This window comes from Rhinolophus hipposideros (assembly GCF_964194185.1).
Source record: "Rhinolophus hipposideros genome assembly, chromosome: 14".
In the NCBI taxonomy this organism is placed as follows: Eukaryota; Metazoa; Chordata; class Mammalia; order Chiroptera; family Rhinolophidae; genus Rhinolophus; species Rhinolophus hipposideros.
This window is the reverse complement of record NC_138060.1, coordinates 34,491,670-34,514,499: the sequence shown is the minus strand read 5'-3', so window position 1 is coordinate 34,514,499 and position 22,830 is coordinate 34,491,670. Positions and strand designations below refer to the sequence as shown.

Here is a 22,830-nt window from a genome sequence, read left to right as displayed (position 1 = left end):
TGGAGTAGTGGGCTGCCTAACTCAAATGATCGTAAGGAAAACCCAAAGCCTCATCTGCATTTTGCACTAGCACACTCCATTCTTGGGGGTGCTTCGACAAGTAATCCATGTCTTAACATATGCTGCCCACACATCCCAGTTAAAGGGCGATCCAGGAAGAGCTGGCAAAACCAGAGGCTCTTGGTCATGGACTGTTGAAGGGATGGGTCCCGTACAGGGTGAGCTGCCACCATAGTTACAAGGGAAATGGACAAATGAAGAGAGGGGAGGGGAAGGAAGAAATGGAAATGGTCATGTACCTGATGCAGATCCAGGTAAGGTAGCAAGGGCTCTGGGCAGTAGGCAGACCAACTGCAACCCAGAAAGTTGAAAACATCTGGCAGTGATTGGCAGAATAGTGATATAGTGGCCAACTTGGAGCTCTTTCTATTCAGCAATTGCTTTACGTGCATTATCTCACTCTTTGGTGTTATTATCTCCATTTACAAGTGAGTAAACTGAGGTTCACTGAGCTCAGTAAAGAATTTTCCTAAAGTCATGTGGCAAGGAAAAGATAGGGCCAGCATTTGAATCCAGAGGCTGTAACTTTTGTCATTTTATTATGTTGTCTCCAAAATTGTTGCTGTGTCCCAGGTTTCCCAAGAGCTGGAACTGAACAGTTCTGCAGGCTCAGGTCTTTTGAAGCAGAATACACAACCCTGTGCTCCCTGGTGTAATTGGTCACTCACTGTCTGTCTGTCTGACCCAGGAGCTCTTTGGAAGAAATGGGTTCGAATATATGATGTTCCAGTTGTTCAAATCTTCAGCCAAGGACCTGCTTTTCAGTGATGACACGGAATGTTTGGCTAACCTTCAGGACAAAACAACTTATCAAAAATACTTAGGGCCAGAGTATCTTATGGATATTGCTAAAGTGAGACAATGCTTACCCTCTGGTGAGTAGAATAAAACACCGAGGAACAATAACGTGGGGGTCAGGTAAACGTGTGTGTATTAAGGACAATTGTGTGCCAGGACCCTGGGCCAGCACGAATAGGAACACAGATATTCAGAAGACTTGCCCAGGGCCTGCGGGAGGATTCAGACTTATCAATGAAGTGACTCAATTAGACAATAGTATACGACATTACCTGGAAAGGCCAAATATTTGAAGGAGACAGAGTGCAATAGAACTTGAGATCATTTGGAAATTGAATTTGTTTACACATGTATTTCATTTTTTTGCTAATAAAATGTAAATGTATGTGTGAACTCTTCAAATGTAGGGAGAAGGTTGGGAAATGACACGTATATACCACTCAGAGGACCAATTTTCAAAGACTTTTAAGTAAAATATAAAAAATAGTATTAATAGAAACAAATAAATAAAGCATAATTAGCACTATAGTAGACCGTTTCTGGCTGTGTATATATGAGAATGGCATAACTGCCTCAAAAAGAAATAAATTGGAAAAGTAAAGTTAGAGCTTAGATAATCAAATTATTTGGAGAATGCCTAAATTTTTATATATCATGCATTGGAGATGATGAGAGCAGGAAGGAAGGAAAATATAAGTATTTAAGGATAGCACTGACATCACTGAGGAAAGAGAGTGAGAGAAAGAGGAGGGTTGGGAAGAGAGAGAGAGAGAGAGAGAGAGAGAGAGAGAGAGAGAGAGAGAGAGAGAGAGAGAGAAGGGAGAGAGGGAAGGAGAAGAGTTTTTTAAAAACTTTATTACCTATCATTTACTTTTAGAACAGAATTGTGTTTAGTAAGCACAGGCAGTGCCTGAAGGTCTTTCTCTTATGTTGTTCTTCACAGAACTTCTCAACGCCTGCACATTCCATGGAAATTAAAAACTACTCAAAGTCGGGCAACTGCAGAGATGCTCAGAGCCTGCAAATATGGTGGGACCACATTGTCACTTGTCTGCATGTGGGTCTGTGTTATTATCAGTGATCTTCATCATTATGTGCTATAACTGATGCAAAAATTGAAATGAATAAAAATTATTGTGTCTTCTCAGAAAATTTCCTTTATTGTTCTCATATTTTTGGGAGATGAAAATCATTTCTTTACACTAGAATTGTGCTTCTGAATTTAACATCTATTACATTGTACCTTTTTTTAGAACTCGACAAGACTAAACTCACCTTCGCTCCCTGCTCTTTGATTATTTTACCCAAGTCAAGTCACTTAAATATAATTTATGCAATAAATCTGTGTGAAGAGAGTCTGAGTGGTGATTGCAAGTGTGTAAAAAAGCATCAGCGTGTGTAGTATCTAGGACTTACATAATAAAAACAAAAGATAAGGAATAAGTTTATTTTTAAACTATATCTTAACATTTGAAATTCATAGTGTCAAGTGGAATCAAACTCCTGGTTCAGATTAATTGAAAAATATTAAAAGTGCTGTAAGTATCCATTCCTACGACCCTTTTGTGGTCACCTTCCTGAAAATGTGATTTACCCTCAGTTTCTTATCTGAGATTTTGCCATATCTACTATTATCATAATTACAACCTATGGTAGTGTCTCAGTGAATGTTGTTGAATGAGAACCTGTTACATATTGTCAAATGTCAGTTTTATGAGTGTGGACTTCTGCCTGTGAAAGAGTAACCGGCACAGGACTTGCCCTCCTTCCATAAACAAGTAAAAAAACTGGACAAGATATAAAAACAACTGTTTTCAAACATTGAACAATAACAATGCAGAACTGTGATCCCTAAAAGAAGGGAAGGGGAAGAGGTGAGTAGAATGATGATCCTACTTTTTGCCTAGAGGAAATTTCCAGATCCTAGCACAGAGATGAGGAACTCAGGATAGTCCATCACACTGACTTGAGGCAACAGAGATAGGGGCTTGGGAAAGCCACGGCGATTGGATGCAGAAGAGATCTGATAAGCATCTCCTTGAGTCTTTGATGAAATACTAATCTCCATGTGCATATAAAATCCATCAGGCTGGGCAAAGCATAACTGTGAGAGACCTATAAGCTGAACAATTCCCAGAGCTTCTATTAATATAAAAAATAGTATTAATAGAAACAAATAAATAAAGCATAAATAGCACTAGAACAAATAAATAAATAGAAACAAATAAATAAAGCATAAATAGCACTATAGTAGCACAGGACCAGGACTCATTCATCTTCCTAGCAACCAAAGAGAAGAGACCTCATTGAACACCTAAGGATTTCACTGAAGGTCATACCTTGGACATGGGTCTAAAATTACTGCAGATTAAAGGCTGCTCTGTAACTGCCCTTACCGAGAATGAAACTAGCCTTGGTAGATTCATTCTGCAAGTAACTTAACTACCAAGCCAATCTGCAAGTAATTTAACTACCTTCTAAAATAAACCTCAATACTCATTGAAGGAAGACAACAAAATCTAAATCTAAATATTAAATATGTAACATATATGATGCCTAGCATCAAATGCAAAAATTACCAGATATGCAAAGAAGCACAAAATGTGACCTAAAGTCAGGAGAAAAATCAACCAATAGAAACACACTTAGAAACCACAGATATGATTGTATTCAGACAATGAACTTTTCACAATTCATTGCCCAAATATGCCCAAGGATTTAAATGAAGACATGAACATAACAAAGAAAAAAGTGTAAAGTTTCACAAAGAACCAGTGAAAACCTAGAGCTGCAAAATTTGTGTTTTTCAAGGCATTTGCATATTTCATCTAAATTGTCTACTGTTGCCATAAAATTGTTCAAAATACTTCCTTATTCTTTTAATATTTATAGGATGCATAATGATAGTTCTTCTTCCAGTCTCCATACTGGCAATTTGAGTTTTCCATTTTTTATTGATCAGTCTAGTCGAACTTTTCAAAGAATAAATTTTTGGTTTTATAAATTTTCACTGTTGTTTGTCCATTTTCTATCTAATTTTCTGTTCTTAGCCTATTTCCTTTTTACTACTTTTCATTTTATTTACTTTTTTTTCTTAGATGCTTATGGTTCAAGCTTAGAGCAATTATTTAGAACATTCTTCTTTTCTAATACAGATATTTAAAATTATAAATTTCCTTCTAAGTACTACTTTAACTGCATTCCACAAATTTTGGTATGTTGTATTTTCATTATCATTCAGGTAAATATTTTTAAAATTTTTCCAAAGATTTCTTCATTGATCTGTTGATTATTTGAAAGTTATCTTTAATTTCCAAATATTTGGCAATTTTCCAGATATACGTTTGTTATTGATTTCTAATGTAATTCCTTTGTGGTCAGAGAATATATTCTGTATAACTTCAGTCCTCTTAAATTTTTTGTTTTTTTGTGTCTTTTTTTGTGGCCAGCATATAGTCTGTCTTTGTGGATATTCCATGTATACTTGAAAAAAATATGTATTGTGTAATTGTTGGGTATAGTTCTATAATGTGTAGTTTTGCAATATATGGTATAGCTCTATACATAGTAATTAGGTCAAGTTGGTTAATGTTATTGTTCAAGTCCTCTGTGTTGCCTCATTTTCTGTCTACTTTTTTGCATTAATTACTGAGAGAAGAGGATTGAAATCACCAACTATAAGTATGGTTTTGCTCATTTATCCTTCCAGTTCTATCAGATTTTGCTTTATATATTTGAAGACTGTTAGGTAGGTGCACACACATTTAAGATGTTAGGTTTTCTTGATGAATTAACTCCTTCATCATTATGAAATGTCCCTGTTTGTCTCTAATAATATTTATTGTCCTTAAGTCTGCTTCATTGGATATTAATATGGCCACTCCACTTTTCTTTTGATTAGTGTGTGCTTGGTGTATTTTTATTCTTTTACTTTTAACCCAACAGTTTCTTTATATTAAGGTGGGTTTCTTATAAAGAACACAAGCTTGGGTCTTTCTTTTTTCATTGAGTGTGACAATCTCTACCTTTCAAATGATGTGTTTAGTTCATGATGTATAATGTAATTATTGATATTTGTTTTCTATCTGTTTCATCTGTTCTTTGTTCCTTGCTTCCACCTTTTTGCCTTCTACAGGCATATGTCGGAGACAGTGTGGTTTCAGACCACCGCCATAAAGTGAGCACCGTAAGAAAGCGAGCCATAATCTTTTTCCTGGTGGAGGGCCTTGCCTTCAATTTGTAAAAAATGCAGCATCTGTGAAATGCAATAAAGCAAAGGACAATAATACAAGGTATGCCTGTATTGAGTATTTTTCAGTATTCCATTTTATCTTCTCTATTGGCTGATTAGCTATTCTTTTATTTTTAACGTCTTCCCTAAGATTTGCAATATACATCTTTTATCTTAATAATAGTGTTAAATAATGTTATATCACTTTCAGTATAATGTGAGATCCTATAATAGGATCACTTTCCCAGTGATGTGTGGATGGATAACAACCAGATCTTCAAGGTAAGAAAAAGGCCCTGCTTTGTATCACTTACTAGTTTCATGGAAAAATACTCTCACCATGGATGATTTCAAGGTACCAAAGTGACGTTAAAGAGTTTAGAAATGGGAAGAGATACACACAATCAGCATTTGCAAGCCAATACAAGCTGACTGCAGTAATTCCACTGATTTCCCTCTTTTGTCTTTTGTACTCTTATTATCATTTATTTTACTTCTACATATGTTAGAAACTCCACAATACATTTTTATTCACATTAAGTAGTTAAATATCTTTTAGGGAAATTTAAAAATTAAAAAGAAAAATCTTTAATATTTACCTACATCTTTACTGTTCCAGGCTCTTTTCATACCTTTGTGTAGGTTACGTATTTTAGGTGGGCATATTTCTCTGGCACGATTTCATTGTCTATAGATGTTATTTCTCTCCTTATTTAATTTTTCTGGTAATAACTTTGTATGGTATTTGACTATGGTACTTTCTGTTGCTTAATTTTAGGTGAAATTTGCTTCCTGACCTTTTAGAATAAGGCTACTTTTAGGAAAGTTTTTCTGACTTCATAGAGCAACTTTTTCTATTGTTTTGTGCATTATTCAAAAACAGTAGCTTGCTTTCCAGGGTTTTTTTGGTTTTATTCCCTTGTCCACTTTGGTCTAGACCTTCTTTTTACTTCATCATTCTTGTCCCTTTCCTGCATAATTTTGATTCCACTTCTAAATAGTGTGTCCTGCTCCAGATAGCTCCAGAACCTTTAGTATTTCTTGGGACAGGTACTTTCACATCTAATCTTAGGTCATCTCCCTGGAGGCCACCCTCAGAAAATCACAGGCATGCTTATCCCTTACACTGGGATTCTAGGAAGACGGCCTCCTGGAGTTTCACCTGCTTCAAAGCCCTCAGGCTCCGCTAGCCAAAGCCTCAGACACTGTTAGCTCTGGTGGACTTGAGTTTCCCCCACTAGAAGAGCCAAACTTGAAGTCTTGAGTGCCTATACCTGAGGCCAGAGCCTAAAGACTCTGGTCCAACACGAACCTTTCACTGGTGCTAGGGGAAAGTTGTCAAGTACCCTACCTCCACTTCCTCCCAATTCTAAGAACTTGGAAAGAAGACCAGAGCAGATAATTATGGTTAGCATTTCAACATATTTGAAGTACTAATGGACCCCCTTTGAGAATTAATAAAAGCCTGGGACTCTCACCTTAGTAACACACACACACCCCCCACCCCCCTTGGTGTGCAATTTTTGTGTATTCATAGCTCCAGTCCAGTGATTCTCTGTAGCCTCATACCATCTTCCCCTGGGCTGAAAGAATGGGGATAGAGGCTAGTTAATCTGTTTGTAGGCAGATGCTACCTTGTGGGGCTAATAAGTGTCATTAAATTATACATATAGACAAGCTGCATATATTTATGGAAAAGGCCTATCTGTGGGGACATTTAGAACAAGTAAAAGGGTAAGATAATTCACTTGTAGAAAACAATAGTTGACACCAATTGTCTACAAATCTTATAGGTCAGAAGTTTACTTTGGAACAGCTGAGAAACCAGGTGGAATTTGCTCTTCTCTTCCCATGGAGAGCAGGGACATTAAACAATGATGTTTGTGAGGAGGGCAATAGAGGGATCAGTGGTCTGTTTGTTTGGGGCCCAGGCGCACTAGACTCTGCTCAGCTTAACCAGCTGCTGCTCATGGGCCTAAGGCCCCCTGATGATCTCGACACTTGGCTTCTCTTGGTGAAAGAGTAGTGGGAAGGGAAATCCTTAAATACTTTTGGAGGAAAATATAAATGACACCTTCCAAGAAAGTGTCACAGGATGGTGGGGATAGTTCAAGACACAGAGTCCAACGTCCTGGGTTCTAGCTTTCCCTGCTCTGCTGGGCACTTTCCCAATTACATCCTCTGGCTGGGACTCAGTTTCCCTCTCTGTGAAATGAGATCATTGTACTAGATGGTCTCTCAGGGTGTGTTTTGCTAAAGGGCCCATTAGCAATGGAAGGAGCCATGAAGAAATTATGTGGAATCACTTCATTAATTCACTGAATGTGTCGTCAGTACTTGGTCCTTGCCAGGTGTTCTGTAATAATGATAGTCATTTACAGCTATTGGTGACTGCTACATGTCAGGTAGGGCCAGCACTTTAACTGCACTGTGAATAACCTTCAAAGTGACACTAGAAGGCACATATTCATATTTCTATTACTAATAGCAGCTCAAATAGATTAAGTAACTTCTCCAGCATCACGCAGCCTCTAAGTGCCGTAGGATTCAAACCCAAGAGCCTCTAATTCCAGTTTCATACCCATTTTATCTCATGGGTTGCATGTAATACCCAGTACCTGTTCTTAAGAATGGACAGGTGAATACAAGAAGTGCACAGGTAACTGGTAGACAGAGAAAAAATGCTGCTAGGACCTGTCTGCTATATTCTCTGTGATGCATTGTCTAGAATCTGTTGGTGAGCATGCTGGCATGGCTTTCTTGATGTGGTGTGGCCTGATGGGCTTGGCTCACAGTGCTGTGCACACCAGACTTAAATGGGGGAAGATATTGGTCATGACATAAACAAAAATAAGAATAATGTGCTGGGTGTACAGTACTAGGTGATTTAATTGCTAATTTAGTTATGACCCTATGAAGTAGGTATTATTACTAAAAAATTTTTTTAAATAACACTTCACATTCAATATTATATTGGTTTCAGGTGTACAGCATAGTGGTTAGACATTTATATAACTTATGAAGCGATCCCCCTGATAAGTCTAGTGCCCACCTAACACCATACATAGTGATTATAATGTTACTGACTATATTCCCTAAGCTGTACTTTACATCCCCATGACAGTTTTGTAACTGCCAATTTGTAACTTCTGAATCCCTTCACCTTTTCACCAAGTCCTTCACCCTCCCTCCCATCTGACAACCATCAGTTTCCTTTCTGTATCTGTGAGTTTGTTTCTGTTTTGTTTGTTCGTTTGTTTTGCTTTTTAGATTCCACATATAAGTGAAATCACATGGTATTTGTCTTTCTCCTTCTGACTTATTTCACTTAGCATAATAAGTAGGTATTATTTCCATTTACTAGATTGGAAACTGAGGCACTAAAAGTTAAGTAACTTGCCTAATTCACTGAATAACTGAAAGTCTTACTGTAAAGAAGCGAATGTATAGAAGCAAACGACCAAACCACACTAGCTTTAGTCCCCAGTCAGGGAGAACCGGGGCCATGTTCTCATCTTCTGATCTTTGCAGTTGTGATCATATCTCATATTAATGCCACTTCTATTGCCACTACATTCCTGCTTTGCACTGGGCAGATGATTTCCAAATACAAATTTGGAGCAGAGTCCTCTCCCTGCGATCCTTTATTTTACAATCCAGATTCCTTGACATCCTGGAGTCCTGACCCACTTTACACCAGGCTCTCAGAATTCCTCAGCCTTCCTTCCCCATCCCTGGCATTCCACTTTGTGGCCTGGGAAAAGTCAATTGCCAGAGGGGTCTCTGGAGTGGGAACTGAAGCAGCTCCTGGATCAGAAATGGTCTGTTCCACAATTTTGCCTGAAACCAGCCCTGCCATGGAGCTCTAAACTGTGCTGCTGGCCCTGACTTCTAACCCCCTTCCCATCTTTGCCAAGTCTGCCCAAGTGTTCTGCAAACAGTGTGCCAGAGAAGACCAGATTTTCCCGCATGCCTACCTTTGATCAGGACTTTTGTTCCTTTACACATGAAAGTTTCCAGAATCTACTCAGCTCCAGGGTCTGTGACCTCTGCAGCTGTTGGCCTAGAGGTCAAGGATGGCTGGATTAGGTTGAACATTATACTGATAAGGAAAGGGTTTTCTTAGGTTCTTTTGCCTGCAGAATGGATATCTCTAGCTTTTCAAATGAGGACAAATGGCCTTTAGCTTCTCCCAGCACATTATAGATGAATGACTGAGTTGAGGAAAAGGAGCCCAGAGCTTTGTAACATTGAAAGATGCTGACCGTTTATGTTCAGTTATTCCTAGTTCTGCACATGATCTTGACATCTACCCTTCACAGTACGGTGTGACTATGGAGACAGATAAAAAGCCTTCCCTTTCATCTTCCTCTTCCCTTTCCATAACTTTCTCTCCTCTTCTCTTTGTTGTTCTTTTCTTCGGTTAAAAAATATGTATTCATTCTCCTCCCTTTCCTTTTCTTGAGGTGGCCGGGGCAGTGGAGACTGACACTGGGGCCAAAGGGGCAGCTGGAGAATTAGGAGATTGATCATGCACAGAGGAAGTGAGCAAAGAGCTAAACATATTGAGAATATTGGGATCCCCATTTCTCACTGTCAGAGAAGGGAGTGGCAAACATGGGGAAGAAAAAACCCAGAAGATTTGCTGTAGTGTTCAACTGAAATTGGAGGAATCAGTGTGAAATCACAGTTGTAGAGAGAGAGGGAAAAAGATATAGATATGTGTATGGATATCTGTCTATCTTTCTATCTATCGATCTATCGATCTTTCTATCGATCTATCGATCTATCATCTGTCTCCTAGCTCTGTCTGTTGAAAGATCCTAGTATTAGTTTCTCTCCAATAGCAGTTACCTAGTACTCAGATTTTGGTCCCTAAATACCATTCTATACTAAAAGGATAAAGTTTTCTTAGAGAAATGAGATTCCAGAAACACAGATTATAGAGCTAGTGCAGGGAAAGTATAAGATAGGCCTAAATGCCTTATTCTGCCAGAAAGTGAAGTGCTTAAAAAATAATGGGGCTTGTAAAAAACACACAGGAGCAAGCTTGAAGGCCCACCCAGTGCCCAAATTCACAACAATCTAAGCATCAAAACAAATGAAGAGGAGTATTCTGGGAAGATGGCAGAGCATGAAGTGCCAGGATTCTGTCTCCCCTCCCAGACAACAATTGCACTGGTAAAATCTGTCCGGTATAACTACGAGTATTTTAGAACTCTAGAGTCTATTGAAGGCTTCCAACTTCTAGGGGAAGGCTTAGAAGGTAAATTGCAATTAATTTAAGTCCATTTCAGTTCTTAGCCCTGCAGTGGCTATACATTCTCTTACTCCCTGCCCTGCATCAGACAGCTGTGCACATATTCCAGGAGTGGCTTGCACACAGCTTTTGGGAGCTAGGGTGGGCTATAAGGATGCTGATATAGGGGTCTGTGTTCTGGTCACTGATTGTTGCTTCTGAATAGGGAGGTGCTGATTCAGAAGAAAGAAACCATTGTTGTTACACCTCTCCTCATTGTTGCAAAACACCACTAAGACCGATGTTCCAGAAGCTTTTTTCTATGTATTTTATTGTTTCAGGTCTTACATTCAAGTCTTTAATCCATTCTGAGTTAATTTTTGTGTGAGGTATAAAATAGTGGTCTTAGTTTTGTTCCTTTGCATGTGGCTATCTAGTTATCCCAACACCATTTCTTTCTTTTTTTTTAAATTTCAGGTGTACAAAACAACATAATGATTAGACATTTACACCCCTCACAAGTGATAACCCCCCCCCCAAGTTTACTACCCCTCTGACATCGTACATAGCTGTTACAATACCATTGGCGCTGCTTAGCAAGAGGTACAGGACATGCTGAGGCCCGATGTTACTCGGGGGTTTGTGAAGCTTTGAGAGATTTTAGGAGAGTTCAAGCATGAGCCAAGACAGGTCGTTTGTATGGAAAAGCCACTGGAAGTGGCTGGGATGGGCCCTGCAAGTTGGGTGGGGCATGGTCTTAGGGAGTCACCAGGATCACCAGGGAGGGGCTAATATTGTCAACTAGATTGATGGAGACTTAGATATGATGGCCACCTGCATCTGCACACCGGAAAGGGGAGAGCTTAACAAAGGAACAGTGACTTCTGCCGGCACCTCTGTCTGGAAGAAAGCTGCCCCTCTAGCCCTCTCCCTGATGCCAGATAATTTAGTTCCTCCTTGTATGTCTGTGGTGCCTTTCAAGCTGCTGCCCCAGCACTGGAGTTCAGAGCGAGTGAGTCTGTCTGTGAGTAAGTGTATGTGCAGGCCCTTCAAGAGGAACATTTGGGATTCCAGTAGCCCTTCGTCTCACTCAACCAGAATCGCCCCCAGTTTTCACAGCCCAAAGTTGTGGAGACTTCTATTCTTGGCACTGGAAACTTGGGCCAGGGAGCCTGGTGTGAGGTTTGGACCCCTCGAATCTCAGGAGGGACCTGTGCAGCTAAAATATCCCTCTCGATTTTTAACTGCCACACACGTATGTGGGATCAGCCAATTCCGCATCTCTACCCCTAATACCAGTCTCAACGTGGCTTCTTTTGTATATCCTTAGTTGCGGGACTTCTTTTCAGCTAGACTTCAGGCGATTGTCACTGATGGTTGTTTTGTAGTTCAGTTGTAATTTTGATGTGGTTGTGAGAGGAAGCAAGCACGGGGTTTACCTATTGTATTCTTCTTTGAATGTTTGGTAGAATTCAGTAGTGAAGCCATCTGGTTCTGGACTTTGGTTTTTTGGGATGTTTTTGATTACTGTTTCAATTTCCTTACTAGTGTTCAATCTATTTAGATTATCTATTGTTTCATGATTCAGTCTAGTAAGGTTGTATGATTTTAAGAATTTATCCGTTTCTTCTAGATGCTCCAATTTGGTGGTGTATAGCCTTTCATAGTACTTTCTTATCATCTTTTGTATTTCTGTGGTATCCATTGTAACTTCTCTGTCATTTCTAATTTTATACATTTGAGTTTTCTCTGTTTTTTCCTTAGTGAGTAGAGCTATAGGTTTGTCAATGTAATTTATCATTTTAAAGAACCAGCTCTTAGTTTCATTAGTTTTTATTATCTTTTTAGTCTCTATTTCATTGATTTCTGCTCTGATTTTTATTTTTTCCTTCCTTCTACTGACTTTGGGCTTCATTTGTTCTGCTTTTTCTATTTCCTTAAGGTATAAGGTTAGATTGTTTATTTGAGGTTTTTCTTTTCTTGAAGTAAGCCTGCATTGCTATAAACTTCCCTCTTAGTACGTCTTTTGCTGCATCCTAAAGATTTTGGTATGTTGTATTTTCATTAGTCTCTAAGAAATTTTGATTTCTTCTTTTATTTCTTCATTCACTCAATTGTTGTTCATAAGCATGTTGTTTAATCTCCAAATATTTGCAATTTTTCCAGATTTCTTCTTGTAGTTGATTTCTAGTTTCATACTGCTATGGTCAGAAAAGATGCTTGATATAATTTCAACCTTCTTAAATGTATTGAGAGTTGTTTTGTGTCCCAACATATGATCTATCCTTAAGAATGTTACATGTGCATTTGGGAAAAAATGTGTATTCTGTTGCTTTTGGATAGAATGTCTTACAAATATCTATTAATTCTATCTGGTCTAATGTGTCGTTTAAGGCAGATGTTTCTTTGTTGACTTTCTGCTTGGATAATCTATCCATTGGTTTAAGTGGGGTGTTAAAGTCTCCTATTATTACTGTATTGCTGTCTATTTCCCTCTTTAGGTTTGTTAATAATTGCTTTATATATATTGGTTTTAATTTGGGTACATATATATTAATAAATAGTATGCCTTTTTGATGGATTGTTCCCTTTATTATTATGTAATGTCTATCTTTGTTTTTTGTTACCTTTTTTGACTTGAAATCTATTTTGTTTGATATAAGTATGGCTTCTGGATTTGCTTGGAGTATCATTTCCCATCCCTTTACTTTGAGCTTATTTGTCTTTAGAGCAGAGGTGGTTCTTTTAATGGCAGCATATAGTTGGGTCTTGTTTTTTAATCCATCCAACTACTCTGTGCCTTTTGATTGGTGAGTTCAGTGCATTTACATTTAGAGTGATTATTGACATATGATGATTTACTACTGCTGTTTTCTTTTGTTTTCTGATTGCTCTCTATCTCCATCGTTTCTTTTTCCTTGTGTTTCTGCTATTTTAGTTCAGTGATTTTTCCATGATGTTTTTCTCTGTTTTCTCTTTTTTTATGTTCTGTGTCTCAGCTTTGGCTTTGTTTTATGTTTATCATGAGGTTTCTATAAAGTTTCTCACAGATAAAATAGGCCTTTTGCTTCTGATAGTATCCTATCTTCATTTGCCTGTATAAGTTCCTTTTCTTCCTCTTATGTTTTTTTGTCACAAATTATTTGTTTTTTATGTTGTGTTTATTACTAAATTGAAGTAGCTATAGTTATTTTTCATGCTTTTCTCCCTTTAACTCTTATGTTACAGTTTAGTTTTTAATACCCTATATTGAAATAGAGTTGCAATTTTCTGCTGTCTGTCTGTCTGTCTGTCACTTTACTCAAAGTTTTGTGTACTTTGGTCTTTTTGTTTCAGGTGGAAGAGCTCCTTTCAACATTTCTTATAATGCAAGTCTTGTGGTGGTGAATTTCCTCAGCTTTTGTTTGGGAAAGCTTTTATTTCTCTTTCATATTTAAAGGGTAACTTTGCTGGATAAAGCATTCTTGACTGCTGGTTTCTATCTTTCAGTATTTTTAATATATCACTACATTCTCTCTCGGCCCATCTATTGGCCTTTAGAGTTTCTGCTGAGAAATACGATGACAGCCTGATGAGGTTTCCTTTGTAGGTTCCTGTCTTTTCCTCCTTGGCTGCCTTAAGAATTTTTTCTTTATCATTGACTTTTGATAGTTTTGATGTAATGTGTCTTGGAGAAGGTCTTTTTGTTTTTGAGATAATTAGGTATTCTGTTAACTTCTTGTACTTGTATGTCCAGTTCCTTCCCCAGGTTTGGGAAGTTTATTTCTTTGAATAGGCTTTCTGCTCCTTTCTCCCTCTCTTTTCGTTCTAGGGTACTCATTAACCTTATGTTGCCCTTTCTAGTGGAGTTGGATAGTTTTTACAGAGTTGTTTTAATGTTAGTTGTCTCTCCTCTTCTATCTCATTTCTCGATTTCTGCATTTGAGCTTGCTAATTCTCTCTTCCATATGGTCTACTCTATTTCCAGTGTTTTCTAATGCATTCTTCATCTCATTTATTGAGTTCTTTAACTGCATCATTTCTATTTGGTTCTTTTTTAAGAGTTTCAATCTCTTTGGTACAGTACTCCTTCTGTTCATTTTATTCCTGAGCTGTTTCAACTGCCTTTCTGAATTTTTTTGCATCTCATTGAGTTTCTTCATGACTGTTATTTTGAATTCTCTATCACTTAGATCACAATTTTCCATGACTTTGAGTTTGGTTTCTGAAGAATTGTCATTTCCTTTTTGTGATACCATGTTACCCTGGTTGTTCATGGTGCTTGATGTGTTGTTTCTCTGGTGTATTTAAGCAGTGAACATCTTTCTTATTTAGGTACCATTTTGATTTTAATAGTTCAGCAGGTTGATAATTAGAGGTCTTTCTTTTTTGTTTGTTTGTTTTGTTTTTATCTTATTTATTTTTTATTAGTTTCAAGTGTACAAAACAATGTAATAGACATTTACACCCCTCACATAGTGATAACCCCCTTCCCACCATCTACTACCCCTCTGACATCGCATACAGCCATTACATTTCCACTGTAGAGGTCTTTCTTTTGTTTCTCAGTAGATGGTGCTATAGTGCAAGTTTCCGTTTTCTCTTACCTGTTTTACCTGTGCGTCAGGAATCACTGTTGCACTGTTGCCTTTGCCGTCCCTGCGATAAAGGGATGCTGCTGGGGTTGTGGGAATCATCATCTTCATGATCAGGGTGGTGAGTGCCCCTGCTGTTTCTGGGCGATCTGAGTCTTGGGGTACTGCCACCATAGTGGGGGTATAAGGAGTTTGGGGAGAGTTGGGTTTGTGAGCCTGTCACATAGCTACCTGGTTCCCTATATATATGCTGGCACCGCTGAGCTGTGGCCAGGGTGCTCAAGATGTACCTCCACCACTGCTACTGGCCTCTCTGGTGGTGCAAGCACTTCCACTACCAGGAGAGGGAGCCAGATTCTCGGGTGCTGACGCTGATGCTGCCCTTCCTCCACTTTGCTGGGATGTGGAGTGGCGGCTGCATCACAACTCCTCCACTGCTACCGCATTTACTGGGGTTGCAGGCTTAGTTGGGCAGCTGGGGAACCAAGACTGCACCTTCCCTGTCATTTCCCTTGTTCTGCCTCCCATACAAGTCCCTGTATGCCCACCTTTAGATATACCGATGTGTGGATCTCTTTGGTGTCCCAGTGTACTGAGCATAAGAACCTTTGTTGGGTTTTAGATGTCCCACCAATTGTATATTGAAGGGAAGAGACCAAGGGTTCTCATTCCACCATGATGCTGATGTCACTCCTATCAGTAATTACTATAAATGTAAATGGATTAAATTCTCCAGTCAAAAGACAGAAATTACAAGAGTGGGGGGGAAGTCACATGATCCAACTATACACTGTATAGCAGAGACTTTGATCCAAAGACACAAATAGATTGAAAATGAAAAGATGGAAAAAGATATTCCATGCAAATAGTAACCAAAAGAGACTATAGTGATAACAGACAAAATAGTCTTTAAATCAAAACAGCTTACAAGAGACAAAGAAGGACATTATATATTAATAAAAGTTTCAACACAACAAGAAGATATAACAATTATAAACATTTACACACCTAATAACAGACCATTAAAATACATGAAGCAAAAATTGGCAGAATTGAAGGGAGACATTGATAGTTCTACAATAATAGTTGGAGACTTCAATACTTCACTCTTAATCATGAACAGAACAACCAAATAGTAGACAAGAAGGGAACTAGAGAACATGAAAAATTCATTAAACCAACTATATCAAACAGATATATACAGAACACTCTGCCAAGCAACAACAGAATACACAATCTTCTAAAGTGCACATGGGACATTAGACCATTCTAGGTTAGGCCACACATTAAGTCTCAATAGATTTTAAAAGATAGATATGATTCAAAGTATCTTCTCTGACCATGACAGGATGAAGTTAGAAATCAACAACAGAAGGAAAACTGGAAAATTCACAAATTCATGTTAGTTAAATAATGCACTCTCAACCAGTAGATCAAAGGTGAAATCACAAGTGAATTTAGAAAATACTTAGAGATGAATAAAAATAAAAACACAACAAACCCAAACTGTGGAACACATCAAAAGCAGTGCTAAGTGGGTAATTTATGGTTATAAATACAGTAAAAAGGAATAAAGAGCTCAAATAAATAGCCTAATTTCACACCTTATGGAACTAGAAAAAGAATAACAATCTAAACTCAAACCTAACAAAAGTAAGGAAATAATAAAGATGAAAGTGGAGTTAAATGAAAGAGAATAGAAAAACTAGAGGAAATCAATGAATCCAAAAGTTGGTTCTTCAAAAAGATCAAAATAGACAAACCTTATCTTGCTTGACTAAGAAACACAGAAGACTCAAATTACTGAAACCAGAAATGAGAGTGGAAACATTACCACAGATTCTACAGAAATTAAAAAGGATTCTAAGAGCATACTATAAACAATAGTACATCAATACATTGGATAACCTGGATGAAATGGGCAAATTCCTAGAAAAACACAACATATCAAGATTAAGTCATGAAGAAATAGAAAATCTGAATAGACCCATTACTAGTAAGGAGATTGAATCAGTAATAAAAACATCTCCCAACAAAGAAAAGCCTTGGACTTGCTGTCTTCACTGGTGAATTCTACCAAATATTTAAAGAACTATCACCAATCCTCCTTAAACTTTTCCAAAAAATTGAAGAGGAGGAAACACTTCCCAACTCATTCTATGAAGCCAGCATTAACCTGATATTAACGCAAGACAAGAACACTGTACAAAAACAAACTAAGGACCAATAATCCTATGAACATTCACTCAACAAAATACTAGCAAACTGAATTCATCAGCATATTAAAAGGAGTATGTAGGAGAGACGTCATCAAAATGGCGGCGTGAGGTAAACCTCTGTAAATCTGTCCTGGAATTTACAACTAATCGAACAACTATAACTCCACAAAGGACTCCCTGCACAGCAGACAGGCAAGACGAAGAGGCCCACTACTGAATTCCCCTAAAGGTGGGAGAATCACGTGAGCGGGGGGAGGAGAGAAGGGAGAATTGGGAGACAGAGCTGTGCCAGTGCAGGATGCAGTGATAGCATCAAAAAGATACTTAGGAATTATGTTAACCAAAGAGGTGAAAGATCCAAAACATTGCTGAAAGAAATTAAGAAGACATAAGTAAATGTAAACACACCCCATGTTTATGGATTAGAAAACTTAATATTGTTAGGATATGATGTCAGTACTACCAAAAGCAATTTATCGATTAAACACAATCACTATCAAAATCCCAATGACTTTTTTTTGTGTGGCAGAAATAGAAAAAACATCCTAATAGTCATATGGAATCTCAAGTGATCCTGAACAGCCAAAACACTCTTGAAAAAGAACAAATCTGGAGGACTCACACTTCCTGATTTCAAAACTTATGTAACTCATAATGTTAAAGATATCAAAAAGGTATAGTACTGGCATAAAGACAGACACATAGACCAATAGAATAGGGTGGAGAGGAGTGGAGTAGAGTGGAGTGGAAAAGAACTGAATGGAATAGAATAGGAATAGAATAGAATAGAATAGAAAAAATAAGAATAGAATAGCATAGCATAGCATAGCATAGCATAGCATAGCATAGCATAGCATAGCATAGAATAGAATAGAATAAGAATAGCCCAGACATAAACACTCACATATATTATCAAATGATTTTCTACAAGGGGGCCAACACATTTAATGGGTGAAAGAACAGTTCTTTCAACAATTTGTATTGGAAAACTGAATATAAACATTCAGAAGAATGAAGCTGGTTTCTCTCCATTACCATATACAAAAATTAACTCAAAATGACTTAAAGACCTACACTTAAGACTTAGTATAAAACTCTTAGAGGAAAACATAGGGGAGAAGTTTCCTTACATTGGATTTGGCAATGATTTCTTAGATATCACATCAAGGCACAGGCAACAAAGGAAAAATAGACAAAATTAGACTTGATGAAAATTAAAAGTTTTGTGCATAAAAAGACACCACAAACAAAGTAACCTACAAAATGGGAGAAAATATTTGGAAATCAGATAACTGATAAGGGAATAATACCCCAAATATATAGAGAACTCTTAAAACACCACAACAGAAAAACAAACAACCAATTCAAAAGTGAGCAAAGAGCTTGAATAGACTTTTCTGCAAAGAAATTATATAAGTAGCCAATAAACACATGAAAAGATGCTCAAGGTCACCAATAATTAGGGAAATGCAAATAAAACCTGTAAAGAGATACCTTCTCATACCTATTAGGATGGCTACCATCAGAAAAACCAGAAAGCAATAAGTGTTGAGGATGTGAAGTAATTGGAACTCTGTGCACTGTTGGTGGGAATATAAAATGGTACAACCATTGTGGAAAACAAATTGGAAGTCCTAAAAAAAATTAAACATAGAATTACCGTGTGATCTAGAAATTCTACTTCTGAGTATATACCCAAAAGTATGGAAAGCAGAGTCTTGAAGAGAGATGTAGGCACTCATGCTTATAGAAGTGTTATTCGCAATAGTTAAAATGTGGAAGCAACCTAGGTGTCCATCAATAGATGAACAGATAAGCAAAATAAAATATATACATACAATGGAATATTTTTCAGCCTGAGAAAGGAAGGAAATTATTGGCATATACCATAACATGAATGAACATTGAGGACATTTTGGTAAGTGAATAAACCAATCACAAAAAGACAAATATTGTATGATTCCACTTAAATGAGGTGCTTGGAATAGTCAAAATCAGAGACAGGAAGTAGAGTAGGTGCTGGGAGTAGGGGGAAATGAGTTACTGCTTACTGGGTATAGAGTTTCAGTTTTGCAAGATGAAAATAGTTCTGGAGACGAGTGGTAGTGATGGCCACACAACAATATGAATGTACTTAATACCACTGAATTGTACACAGAAAGACAAATACCATATAATTTCACTTATATGTGGAATCTAAAAAACAAAATAAACGAGCAAGCAAAACAGAAACAAAGTGATAGATACAAATTGGTGGTTGCCAGATGGGAAGGGGCTCGGAGGGATGAGTGAAAAAGGTGAAAGGAATTGAGAAGTACAAGTTGCCACTTATTAAAATAGTCACGGGATATAAAGGAAGCATGAGAATATAGTCCCTAATATTGTAATAACTATGTATGGTGTCAGATGGGTACTAGACTGCAGGGTCATCACTTTGTAAGGTCTAAATACTATGCTATACACCTGAAACTAATATAATATTGTATGTCAACTGTAATTGAAAAATAAGTTTTAAAAAAGAGAAAAAAATGATAGTAAAGGATTATAAACTACTAAATAAAAAAAGACTTCCTGAGTTCATGCTGATAAAAACAAATAAAAGGAACTAACTGCCTAAATAAATAAATGGAGAAAGAGAAGTATTTGTTTACTTTAGAATACCAATTGATAAATGCACAGGGAACAATATAATCAGAAAATCACTATTTGGCAACCAATATAGTAATAATCATCAATGGGTGCTAAAACTAGGGGGTGAAAGTATGACAAACAAAAGGTTAGGGTCTCAAAGTGTCTCCCTACAAACTACCCATTAATTACGAAGGTAAATTTACAATGTAGAAACTTGTCAGACAACACCTTAACCAAGCAAACAAACTGAACAAAAGCGATAATGGGACAGATCACTATTGTGCTCCTTCCAATACCCTAAAGAACCCATCATCACTGAATCAAATCACAAAGCAACATCAGACAAACCCATATCCAGGGACTTTCTACCAAAGGCTGTTAACAAAATAACACCATGGGGATACACATAAGCCACATCCAGAATGTTGGAAATTCCAAAGCACAAATGATACAGTTTCTTCAGCAAGTAAATAGCATAAAAGGTAGGCAGACTGTTTTAGAGTAAAAGGGATTTAAGAGATATCACCAACGCAACTCCTGGATCTTGTTTGAGGGTCTAATTTGAACAAGGTAACTTAAAAAAAAATTTTTAGATAACTAGGAAGTTAGCATATTAACTGGGTATTAGGTGGTAATATGAAATAATTGTTCATTTTGACAGGCGTGATAAATGCATTATGATTATGTAAAAAAATTCCTTAGATATTATAGATGCACGCTTTTGTGAGTGAAATAACATGACACTTGTTATTCCAGAAAAAAAAGTGGGAGTGGAAGGATGGATGACATAAGATTGACAGTTGTTGAAGCTGGGTAAGGTGTAAATGGATGTTTATTGCATTATTTTTTCTAGTTTTGTGTATGTTTGAATTTTTCATGTATGCGAAAGGAGCAGGAGGAAGATGAGAAGAATCTGAAAGACCTTAAACCATAGCTAGTCAATAATTTAATTTACTTAACGTGGAAAAATTGGAATGAGCAGAACTAGATTATACAAGTTGTAGTGGACATGTATCTACAAATCCTTAAATATTTAGTGGACTGCATATAATTTTCATTCTATACTACTAGTCCAGCATCAAGTTATAGAAAGCACTTAGGTAATGTTATTGATAATGAATACCTGAATTGAATGGACTGATAATTGTGTTATACATCTTGATGCTCAGAATTGGGCAGACAAGGTTAGAAAAATCAAATACATTCTGTTTTTACCTTGATATGCTACAAGTTACATAAGCAACCAAATGTCTGTTTTAGGATTTTTGCATTTCCATATCAACTTTAGAATTATATTGTTAATCCCCACCAAAAACAATAAAGCACTTGTTGGGAGTTAGCTTGGGACTGCACTGAATCAATTTGGGGAGAACTGACATCTATATAATATTGGGTCTCCACTCTATGTTCTAGGTATAACCCTTCATTAACTTAAAGTTTGTTTAATTTCTCTCAATAATATTTTATAGTTTGGTGCGTAAAAATTTTAGACATCATTTGATAGTTATTCCTAGGCATTTGTTATTAAATATTATATTACTTTAAATGGCATTTTCATGGTCTTTTTCATTTGTATATAGAAATACCATTGACTTTTGTATATTTACCTTGTATCCAGAAATATTGCCTAACACCTTTTTAAGACTTACCAGTTTCTTTAGAATTTTATATATGTTCAATCATATCATCCATGAAAATGAAAGTTTCATTTTTCCTTTTCAATCCTTTTACACACACACACACACACACACACACATCTCAAAAAAAATGTATACACGTTTTAAAAAAGGAAAAAACTGTGTTAAAATTATGCTGATGGTAACCACTTTGAGCAACTCTTGTAATTGCAGAAGTCAAACATGACTTGTATTCATCTTCTGTTATTAGTATATATTGAGTATTACAATTTTAATACAGTTTTTTTTCATTTCTTAAAGTGTATATACATTTTTTTGGTACCGTGTGTGTGTGTGTGAATTTTTTTTAACCTACCTGGACTGGCAAGGGCTGCAAGTAAAAATGTTGACTAGAAATGATAATTGTAGACATTCAGATTTTTTTCTTGTTGTCAAAGGGAAAAAGATTTCATTCACCATTCCATCACTTAGTATGATTCATATATAAAACATTTATATATGTTTGTATATATGTACACACACATATATGTGCATACTCTTTATCAGATTAAGCAAGTTTCCTAGGACAAGTTTGCCAAGAGGTTTTAAAACAAATGGATGTTAAATTTTACCAAATGCTGTTCCTATATTGACTGATATAGTCATAATTTTTTCCTTTATTCTGTTAATGGGATTAATTACACTGGTTGATTTTTCAAATGATAACTTGCATTCCTGGAATAAATCCAACTTGGTAATTATTTAGTGTACCCTTTAGATATTGCTGGATTCAATTTGCTAATATTTTGCATCTATGTTCATAAAAGGTATTGTTTTTTTCATGATATCTTGATGATTTTTGCTTTCAAACTGTACTTAGTGGCTTCAAAAAATTGGTTAGGGAGTGCTCCTTCTTTTTCTGTTACCTGGGTTAGTATGTGTAAGCTTGTCTAATTCTTCTTAAATGTCTGGGAGAATTCATCAATGAAGCTATCTGGCTCTGGACTATTCTTCATGAAAAGGATAGTTTTATGGATCCCCTGGGAAAAAAATGGAAACTTTGAGAATCTTTCATTGTCCAGGGACTTCTGAAGTGTAAGACTGAGAAAGTAGTGGTTGTATATGGCGTTTCAAATTACGTGACATTTTCCTAAAAGGACCTTGCCCTTGCTTCCCACTATCTCGCCCTGAACTAGCAGGTCTGTGAGATAACGGGTCTATGAGCATATGAGTCTATGACCCAGATTCAGGTCTTTCAGAGAAGCCTTGTTGTTGGGCAGAGTACAGTGAGTGGGAGGTGGAGGAGGGATTGGTTTAAGCAGACAGAGGCTCTTTGTTTGCTCTGTTTCTTTGTAAATGAGGCAACATTTGGAAAAAACAAATATTGGTTCAGAGAACTAAAGCCTTTCTGCCCATCTTCTTTAGGTCAACTTCCCAACCCCCCTGCACGTACACACAAGTT

At 36.9% G+C, this 22,830-nt stretch overlaps 1 protein-coding gene across 4 annotated transcripts in view; it reads left to right on the top strand.

The window, feature by feature from the left end:
• LOC308507672 (inhibitor of carbonic anhydrase-like) overlaps positions 1 to 5,148 on the top strand; it is a 56,353-nt gene extending 51,205 nt beyond the window's left edge. For 3 of the 4 annotated variants that reach the window (XM_081072931.1, XM_081072933.1, XM_081072932.1), the window contains 2 exons: positions 749 to 935; positions 1,802 to 5,147. In XM_081072931.1, the coding sequence (XP_080929057.1) occupies positions 749 to 935; positions 1,802 to 1,836 (222 nt within the window). In that variant the 3' untranslated portion in view covers positions 1,837 to 5,147. Of the gene's footprint in view, positions 1 to 748; positions 936 to 1,801 lie in introns of all 4 variants that reach the window. The other variant, XM_081072930.1, reaches the window with a different exon arrangement.
• Positions 5,149 to 22,830: the final 17,682 nt, after the last annotated feature.